This window comes from Nematolebias whitei, chromosome 12, assembly GCF_014905685.2.
Source record: "Nematolebias whitei isolate Nwh7 chromosome 12, NemWhi1, whole genome shotgun sequence".
Taxonomy (NCBI): Eukaryota; Metazoa; Chordata; class Actinopteri; order Cyprinodontiformes; family Rivulidae; genus Nematolebias; species Nematolebias whitei.
Window position 1 is genome coordinate 35,132,354 of NC_056509.1, and position 10,682 is coordinate 35,143,035.

The 10,682-nt window shown below is 39.1% G+C and overlaps 1 protein-coding gene across 1 annotated transcript in view; it reads right to left on the reverse strand.

The window, feature by feature from the left end:
• The window catches only part of adgb (androglobin), a 48,789-nt gene that overhangs the window by 21,390 nt on the left and 16,717 nt on the right, over window positions 1-10,682 (reverse strand). The window contains exons 12-19 of the mRNA XM_037685155.1: window positions 10,100-10,241; window positions 6,867-6,912; window positions 5,317-5,425; window positions 5,127-5,190; window positions 4,907-4,966; window positions 4,471-4,570; window positions 4,096-4,234; window positions 2,491-2,540 (exon numbers count right to left, since the gene is read on the reverse strand). Coding sequence (XP_037541083.1) covers window positions 2,491-2,540; window positions 4,096-4,234; window positions 4,471-4,570; window positions 4,907-4,966; window positions 5,127-5,190; window positions 5,317-5,425; window positions 6,867-6,912; window positions 10,100-10,241 — 710 coding nt within the window. The remainder of the gene's footprint in view (window positions 1-2,490; window positions 2,541-4,095; window positions 4,235-4,470; window positions 4,571-4,906; window positions 4,967-5,126; window positions 5,191-5,316; window positions 5,426-6,866; window positions 6,913-10,099; window positions 10,242-10,682) is intronic.

The following is a 10,682-nucleotide window of genomic DNA, read 5'->3' on the forward strand; positions in this document are numbered from 1 at the left end:
GTATATATAAGACGGTCGAGGATAAAATTATCGTTGAGGATGAATTTTTACACTTTCTTTTTATCAAACTAAAGACGCTAAGCCAGGACGAGATTATCTTGTTGGCCGTCAACATCTTCGACTCAGATTGGATTGAAACTTCAAAGAAGACGCTATATGAGCTATGCACTCCCTCCCAGCGGAACATCTCGCATAAAGGAGCACAAAAGGATATCAACAATGTGAAGGCCTGTCTCAAAGTGCTAAACGAATGCGGGGATAATATTCCCAGATTTGTGTCCCACTATCTGGATGAGCTACCGCCAGTGACTTTTACTAACATGGATGTCTGCGGCTTGCTACGTAAAATGGAAGAGCTCCATGTTGCAGTATCTGCAATGAAGCAAACACTCAGAGTTCAGACTGAAGTCAGTGAATATCTTCACGATATTACCACGGACCTGCGACACCGGATGTCTGCTCTGGAACAAAGCGCCGAACAAGGACGGGGAAGCCGGTCTGTATCGGTGATGGAGAAAGGTGCGGCGGACAGGGATCTGAACGCCGCACTGGTTACGGAGCCTAGTCATGGCGATCTGGAGGGGGACCCCCTCTCAGCTGGTACGGGGGATGTCCCAGCGCTGCCAGCCGGAGAGGCCTCGCCATCTTCGGGATCTCCTAAATGGAGCCAAGTCGTGAAACGGCGCTATCGTCAGCCCAAAGGGCTAGCTGTTCCCAATTCAACAGCTAGCTCTGGTCCTTCACTGGGACGCAGGAAAGCTGGACAGACTATTGTTGGTACTGGTGCCGCTGGAAACATCAAAATTGTAAAAACAAAGCTGGTGAGTGTTTTTGCATCTAAATTCTCACCTGACCTCGAAGCAGATACACTAAGCGCTTATCTTAAATCTAAACTTGGGCATAAGGTTACATGCCAGAGAATTAAGACTGTTAATACCAGGTTTGCCTCATTCAAGGTCTCTGCTGAATGTAGTGAAGTGGATGTCATGTACAACCCAGAGTTTTGGCCTGAGGGAACTATTGTGCGGAGGTTTTATGAGCCACGCAAAACAATCATCGGTGCAGACGCTACTCTTTCTTCTACGGATATATGCGCTTCTATCGCTGGCGTGAGCACAAAACCATAAATTATATGGACATTAAAGTCATATCCTACAACTGTCGTGGCCTGCGCTTAGGACAGAGCGCAGATGATAAAGCTCGCCGTTTGGTTGTTGACCAGTTGCTGCTGCACTGTGACATCTTGTGCTTGCAAGAAACTTTTCTGGCCAAACAGGATTTAAAAGGACTAAACTCTATTAATGACACTTTCCTGGGTGCTGGAGAATCTTCTACAGACCTGAGTTTGGGTATTAAAAGAGGAAGGATACCTGGAGGAGTGGCTATTTTATGGAAAAAGAGCCTGGACCCACTGATAAAAATTGTTAGACTTGGTGTAGACTGGTGTATTGCAGTACACGTGAAGCAGCGTGAACAAGAATGCTTTATTTTAAATGTCTATGCTCCACATGAATGTCATCACAATGAAGAAGAATTCCTAAGTAAACTTGCTTTTATTAGCTCTTTTATGCAAAACGAGAAGGTAAAAAGTATTTATGTTATGGGTGACATGAATGCTGACATATCAGATACTAATTCGCTGTTTTCAAGGCATTTGAATCATTTTTGTACGGATTCAAATCTAATTTTGTCTAGCAAAGAACTTTTGCCGGCTGCAAGTTATACGTACATAAGTGAATCCTGGCATACTACGTCTTGGTTGGATCATTGTATTACTACAGCAGATGCTCATGCTGCTCTGGTATATATTAATATCTTATACAATGTCTCCACTACTGATCATATCCCTTTTGAGATGTCTATTAGATTTGATCATATACCCGCTACTGTATATGGAAACAGCAATCATATTCAGACACGTGTAGATTGGTCTTCTTTATCTACTGAACAAATAGCCCGGTACTTTAACCAAACTGATCGATTATTAGGCGCCATTACATTACCAAGAGAGGCAGTTGCATGCATGGACTGTAACTGCTCTGATTTTGAACATAAAACCAATTTAACAGCTTTTTACTCTCAATTAACGGATGCGCTATTGGGAGCTAGCCTGCCACTTAACAAGAGCACAAGAAAGATAAAAAATAGACCTGGTTGGAACACTTATGTATCTAAATACCATGATGAAGCCTGTAAAGCTACTTCCTCTTGGGCTCTAGCAGGTAAACCCAGGCAGGGCCCTATATTTGAACACAAAAAGCTGTCTAATGCAAAATACAAATATGCACTACGCTTCATTAAACGTAATGAGCAATCCATGAGGGCTGATTCCTTGGCAAGAAAGCTTATAGGTAAAGACAATAAAGCGTTTTGGAAAGAGGTCAAAACCATCAGCAATGGTAAATCCTGTCTACCTTGTACTGTTGATGGAGCCTCAGGAGCAAATACAATTGTACATTTTTGGCAACAACACTATAGCAAACTATTCACCTGTGTTCAGAGCGAACCCTTCCAGGATGTCCAGGTTAATAATGTAGAAACTATCAAAACACATGAGGTCTATCAGGCAATTCAAGAACTGTCTGTAAATAAATCTGTAGGAACGGATCTTATTTCAGCTGAACATCTTAAGTATGCAAGTCCAAGGTTAGCCCCTCTCCTTGCTTTGTGTTTCACTGGTTTTATTATGCATGGTTTTATTCCCAATATCTTGATGAATGTCATTCTATCTCCTGTGATTAAAAACAAAGCTGGAAAAATTGGCAGCTCAGATAATTATAGACCTATTGCACTAGCAAATACTCTGTCTAAAGTCTTCGAACTAATTCTTTTGCCAAAATTTGCTAAACAAGTAGAGTCTACAGACAATCAATTTGGGTTCAAGTCCAAGCATGGTACTGATCTGTGTATTTATGGCCTAAAAGAATTACTGAACAGTTACAATAGTAAAAATTCTACAATTTTTTTGTGCTTCTTAGATGCCACTAAGGCTTTTGACCGTATAAATCATACTAAATTATTTTTAAAATTGTGCCAAGCCGGTGTGCCTAAGTACATAGTAAGATGTCTGTCCTATTGGTATGCTAACCAAACAATGCAGGTCAAATGGGACAACTGTGTGTCTGCACCCTTCCATGTTAGAAATGGAGTCAGACAAGGAAGTATTTTATCACCTATATTGTTTAATTTTTATATGAATGATCTCTCTAAGCGGTTAAACATGTGTAGAACAGGCTGCATGGTTGGTGATACAATTATTAATCATTTTATGTATGCTGATGATATTGTGGTTTTTAGCCCGAGCTCAGCGGGTCTACAGCAGCTGCTAAATGTGTGTTCTGCATATGGTGAGCAATATGACGTCCAGTTCAACCCATTAAAAAGTACAATTCTAATTTGCCGCACTAAAGAGGATAAATATAGAATATTTCCAAATTTCAAATTGTCTGGGTCTCTACTGAATGCTTCACATGAAGTAAAATATCTTGGACATGTCTTGACAGACCATCTATCTGATGATGAGGACATGTACCGCCAGCTTCGTATGATCTATGTTCAGGCAAATATCCTTGTGCGTAGGTTTGGATTCTGTTCTGATGAAGTGAAATTGAACCTGTTCAGATCGTATTGTACACCATTGTATACTGCACATTTGTGGTGCAATTTTAAAAAAGCCAGTCTTCATAGATTGAAGGTCGCTTATAATGATGCTCTTAGACTATTGCTACATAAGCCTAGATGGACCAGTGCTAGTGAGCTGTTTGTATCCACCCGTGTCAACACTTTAATGGCTGTTTTAAGACAACTTATGTATAAATTTATTTGTCGTTTGAATGAGTCTAACAATAGAATTATTTTGCTGTTGACCAATGTCAAATATAGTGCAGTGAAATATTCTTCTGCACTTTGGAGTCACTGGTATGACTGTCTCCTGCATGGTTAGGAACCTTTTTTTTTTTTTTTTTTTTTTTTATCTGTATTCTGTATTTTTTATCTATATTCTGTATTTATCTGTGATGTTGGTTGGACTTTGAGTCTGTAATAAAGTAAAGTAAAGTAAAGTAAAGTAAAGTAAGTATATCAGCACTGTCCTACCCTGTGGGTATGCTAAGGATAGCTGCCTTTGAGCAGGAGGTCTTGATGGTGAGAACTGGCAGCTGACGCTGCACACTTGTCCAGGAGTGAGGCTGAATAATCAGCACTGCAGATCTACAAACACTAGACATTTCCTTTTCTATAGGAGAAAATGAAAAGTAAGAAAAAATAAAATTAAGTACAGTTTATGAAATTTAAGTGCATTCATAAGTATTTAAATTTCCTATCAAACACAAGTAGAGAAAACTACTTAGCTCATTTATACTTGCTGCCATAGAGTTTTTACTGCATGTACTTATTAAATCAAATGTACAGAAACATTGAAATGTATGTATTTGAGTGTGTGGGTGCACACACAATTGTTATTCTCCTCACCTGCATCTCCCCAGAGAAGAAGAGCAGATAAACTGATGAGGATCTGAGAAGGCTGTAGACTGTCCACACACAGGTAGTAAACGCCTTTCACTTCTGGACACTGCGGGAAGAAACACACACACAGAGACACAGTACTAAGATATTGATTCAGAAGCAGACGCTGAATGCTACAAGCGAAAGAAGCCACAGAGAGGAACGATCAACTGATAAGAGGGGTGCCTTCGCTCGGTAGTGCAATGGTTGAGTAAAAACACATTTCTGTTGACATTTAGGCAGGATGTCTCGAGAGAGCAAATTTAATAAAGTAAACAAAAGCAGCAAAAGCTGAAGCAGGATCATACTTTAATTAAATATTAAGAGTAAATAGGGAAAACATAAATAATAAATAATTTCTTAGTGTTCCTTCATGTGTGTCTTTGTGTGTATGCATGTGTACTTCAGGGCTTGCGACAATCGGGGATCCACTGCTTCCTGTAGTTTTGGATAGGACAGCACTCTGTTGACAAATGAACAGCTTAGTTACTGTTAACTACAAAAAATGTGTCAAAGCACAAACACAGGAACTAATAGAAGGGAATAAATCAAAACCGCAGAATGCACAACTCTGCAAAGTAAATCTGAAGATATTCTTCAATGACTTATTTTACATTTTGTACCTTAAAAAGAGACTTTTGTGTCTGATGAGGATAGGTGTGTGGCTTATAAAACACCAGGAGAGTCCTGGAAGAAAAGGAAAAATTAATGTCTGTCTATTTGGTGCTCAAGCAGCTTGTTTTTTTTAGAACTACAAGAATCTATGTGTATAATATAAATATTTGTTCCAGCATGTTCACATTTGTGACTCACTGGAAGCATTTTGCAAAGTCATCAGCATCTATCCAGGCCCTCTGCAGGGGGGTGATAACATTTGATGATTCCTTAGCAACAGGTTTTTTCATAGCAGTTACCGGTCTATCTGAAAAGACGTTTACATGACCTTGAAGATAAAGATTAAAGATGAATGTAGAAGAATTTGTGTTTAGTAAACATTTATTACAGGAATAAAGGCGTTGCATAGTATAGAGCAGTGGTTCTCAAAATGGGGTCCCCGGAATCCCCCGATATTTGCGTTACGGCCTCGATCAGTTTACAAATTAAGCCCTGTTACTTGGTCTACTGACTACTGCTGCTATGATTCTGTTCAGTTTTATGTCAAGAGTTTTCTGTAATAATCTGAAGAAGTGGCAATACATTTATTATGTTCATGAAGTTTTAAAGTGGCTTTTGATGCTGTTAAATTTTTCAAAACTGTCATTTTTACAAGTTGAAATAAAAATTCTGTTAATTGAGTGTGTCTTGAATGAAAAAAACCCATGTTTAAAAGTATAAAAAAATGTATTAACACTATTAAAGAACAGGTCTTAAGTATTTATGTTACACAAATATTTCCATTGAATTAAAGAGACAAACTGAAGAAAATTATTTAATAAACATGAGGATTATGAGGGGGGTCGCTGAAACTTTTTCTCCCCTGTAAGAGATCCCTGATCCCAAAAAGTTTGAAAACCCCTGGTCTAGAGATAGATCATTCAGTATTTTTGTTTCATACTTTGTTGTTGCTAAAACAAATTCCAGACATAATGATAAATGTCCCAACCAAGGTAAGTATCAACTGAGATATTCGTGTTACACCTAGTACCAAATGGCCAAGGAGCTGGCCATGAAATCTCAAGTCTCAAAATGCTGCAAGTAACAAAATGCTTGTGACTCACAGCAATTTATCCTAGACTGAAATCCTTACAGTAAGTTGAACTGGCCAAACTCCCACGTAATGGCTTAGTGTAAGCACACAGGCACATCCATACTCCCACTCACAGACTCCCACCATCTCAGTGCACACTGTGCAAAGTCATAGACATATGCACACAGACACTCTCCATCCCTGAACACACACACGCGCACACACCAACAGTCTGCCCCCGAGCTCTACTTGAAGCAAAATTCTGATCAGTAAGCTGAGGCGGCCGAGGGCCAGCATCTCTGCAGCTCAGCAATGGTGGTCTAACTCAAATTGCAGGTGTTACTAAGCAACTAAACGGGGGCAGGGAAAATGACAGAGAATTGCCTTGATGTCAAAAAGCATAATTTTAGTCCTATCTTCTTGAAATGATCTTGGCCCACAGAGAGGGTGGGAGAAAGATGGATGTAAATACTTCTAATCACATTAACTGGGCTACACTGCACTGACTCTGTTTAAGTAAACCAATTACTGGGATCCTTAAAGCACCAGCAAAACATAATTAATGAGTATTCTTCCCGTTTGGTAGTCAAACATTTGATATCTGATAAGACAATCGAGATACCGGTACAGATTTATCTTTCAAGTCCTGAGAGCATCGCACAGGAAGAGCTTTTACCATTGGAGATGGAATCGCTGTCCTTTATCTTGTCCTCTGCTGTAACCTACAGGGACAAACAAGGAAGTAAAAAAAGAAAAAGTGAGAGAGTCATGAACTGTGAGCTGCTGCCAGAGTTCCACTGCAAGAGATACGCGTCTACCCTCTGGTAATTTTATACCAGTTGTGGTGTTGTGCCATTCTCGCCTAACACGGAGACACAGTTTAATGTGACAGGGGCTGCTCCTCCCCTGCTAAAAACACCAGCAACTACCAGCTCTAATTTACTTTGAATGTGAGTGTCAGATGAGAAATTAGCATGTTGTGCAGATGCTTCTACTTTTAGAGGCAATTTACACAGTAGCTCTGATTTCCTGCCTGTTTTTGAGCTATTTAAACCGACATACCTAACGAGTCTTTTCTTCATATCCCTACAACACTGGATTTTTTTCATCCTGTTACTTTCGTGTGTTTGTCCTGTCCCGTCACACCCCAACTGCTAGTAGCATATGGACGCTCTTCCTGAGACTGCTGGAGGTCTCTTCGTGTTAAAATGGAGTTCTTGTTTTCTCTGTCACCCACTGCTCCAAGTCTGTGCAAACCAAGAGGCTGCATCTATGAAAAGATTTATTGGGTACCACGTTACAATAAGCTCCCCTTATAGATGGATCATATAGATACATTATTAATTAATCTATAAACACTTTATAAATCATTAGCAACTGCTTATTATGCTATAGGATATAATATTAGTTGTAGATACTTATAATGCAGTGATAAAGTACAATATTATTTGCTAAAGAAATGTTTACAAATGCTTATTGTACTTACAATGTAACTTAGTCTGAAATGTTTAATATAACAATTCTATATGAAATATATAGGTGGCAGATTTGACTCACTATTTGGCAAGATACAGGTCAATTTTGTTTTTCTGTCACCCTTAATTAATGCATAATAAAGCAGTTATTAATGATTTATAAAGTTTTTATAGCGGAATTAATAATGTATCTATAAACTATTTATTAGCCATCAATAAGGAGAACCTTATTGTACAGTGGTATCATTTATTGCAATTCACCAGTTAGCTTAGCATTTATTTTGGTTTTGATTTTTTACTAATTTGAATTTTACAAATATATAATTTAACCATTCAAAAATTAATTGATTTTAGCTCAAATAAAAATAGAGTGGATTAAAACTAAATAACTACCGGTAATAATTAGTTTGGGGTAAACTGAACACTTAACTGTACTATCTAAAGAAGACTTTTGTTGTAAACTGTTGCTATATAAATATACTATTTTAACTGAATTAGACAAGTAATGCAAACATAGTAATTTGGAACAGCCTTTAAGTGAAATCTATAATTTCTCAGTTTTATGAACATTTCTCCAGGTCCATTTGCTTGAGAGTTTTCTCAAACCGTGCTCCATTTAGAAGAAAATGGTGAATGTCCAACAGTTTACTCAGTTTTGAACAAGAAGTGTGTCTTTGTGTTGTGTAACTTCAAAGGAACCTCTGCCAAGACTCTCTGATGACTCAGTAGGAGAGATTGTGTGTGTAGCTATATGTGAGTCATCGCTTATTCAAATAAGTACCCAGAGACACAGACAGACGGAAAGAGGCATTGTGATTGGGAGGCACACTTGACCTCCTATCTGCCTCTATACAAGCACTTTCCTGCAACAGAAACATCAGTTTGTACATGTTTGTGTGCAAGTTCACAAACGTGCATGAAACTTTCAGTGAGGCTTTAAGGCATGAGATGTTCTGTGCTCCCACAGTGTACAATTTCATGAGACTATTTGTCTTGTCTGTTCAGAAAGGGGTCATTGAGACTGATGGATTTTGCACAGAAGGCCCGCTGGGATTTTTAGCTGAGGATTTCGGAGACAGTTCTTTTTTCTTTTGGTCAGATTATAGTCAAGTCTTTGTAGGTAGGAAAGGGCACATTAATGCCACTCTTAAATTAGCTTTATTTTACACAGATTGGATTTGATTCTCAAAGAGAATGACTTTGTATTTAACGTTTTTTTCCTAAAACTACAAGTAAAAACATAAATTGAACAATTTAACCTTTGAAAATTAAGTAAATGATCACAACCTAAACAAAACCTATACTGGAATCTAGAACTTTAGCTCACACACAGTGAAATGATAGGCTACTACTGAGGGTATTAGAGAAGCCATGTGACAGCACCTCCCCTTATCCTAGGGTTATACACAAAGCTCAGTTCTGTTGGCCAGGACGGACAGAAACAGTGGGAGGGGTCAAAACAGCAAACGCCGTCCTTGCTTGATGCACAGTTTCTCAGCATGTGACCCAGCATGTGACCCAGCATGTGCTTGAGAGGAGCAGGGTCACATTCACAACATATATGGTACACACATGACGCATGCAAACTGAGAGCGTCGGAATCCAAAAAGTCTGTGTGCGTTCATCAAATGGCATCACATTAGCATGTCCACACTGCCCTCACCTAACTGCTCTATAACTGGTCACATTTACACAAGAGGGTGATTAATATGGACTCTATTTTTTCCTCAGTGTGCTAAGAGTGAAATGTAATAATGAACCCCCCAAGAGACGTAGACACTGATGGCTCACCATCTAATTGCACTGCTTTTTTCATCAGCACAGAGCACGACCTCTCTCTGTATAAAACCCACGCAGCTCACTCACTACATCACAACAGAAATTATTTTTCCCCCCCATCTCCCCCCCGTTTCTTGCTCTGCTTTCATCTCTCCTTGCCAAACTGTCACTTTCTCTCTCTCTTCCCTTTTTATTATTGTCTAGCACAGTAGTCACCTCCCTTGTATTCGTTGCCGTTTTTACTTGTCTTCGTTCCTCTCTGTCTCTCTAGTGCTGCTGCTCTGAACATCGGCCCCCTGGTATTTTCCTTTCTGAGCTCGTTCTCTCTTTAGTCCAAATGTGCCCCTAGTCAGTAATGGTCTGACTGGGAAACAGCAGAAGTGACTTTGAGACTGGGGGATGGCAGCCTTGTTGTCACTGACACACAGAGCTCAACCGATCAGCCTTCAGCTGGATACTTACAGAGTACACAGAGGTGTAGGAGAACAGAGAGAAAACAATCTAATCAATCCAAAATTCCTAAAAATATTTAAGGGATCAGAGCTTTTACAATAAATAATTATCTTTTAAATGTAAAAAAAAAAAAAAAAGAGTCAACTATATTTAAAAAAAATCCTATATGGTGAATCATCATTGATGATGATGATTTGTATACCTCTATTTTTTCCATGTTGTTTAGTGAGGTAGTGGTGCATTCAGGCTCAAGGCTTTTTGGATTTTCCTTTTCTTCTGTCTCAGTAATGGACACCAATGGGGACTCACAGGACCACTTCCTTGGAGTGCGCTGCTTGGCATTGCTGACTCACAAAAACACATTTATTATAACGCTGCAAACCATTTTACCTACAAACTGCATGCCACATTGAAGACATCCAACACCAACAGCATCACTTCCATTTGCCTCGTTTGATTTGTGATTTATTTACTCTGCACACAGAATACTTGATTGTAGGTAACATGACAAACAAAAACTATGAACAAATATTTACCGGTACTTTTCATAACACCATGGGAACTGAGAAGAGAAGACAAGACAAGACAAGAGACAAGAAGACAAGCAAGGAGAAAAGAAGACGAGAAGAGAACAGAACAGAAGACAAAAGACGACAAGAGAAGACACGAGAAGACACGAGAAGACAAGGGAGAAGAGAAGAGAACAGAAGACAAGACAAGAGAGGAGAAAAGAGAAGTGAAGAGAAGAGAAGAGAAGAGAAGAGAAGAGAAGAGAAGAGAAGAGA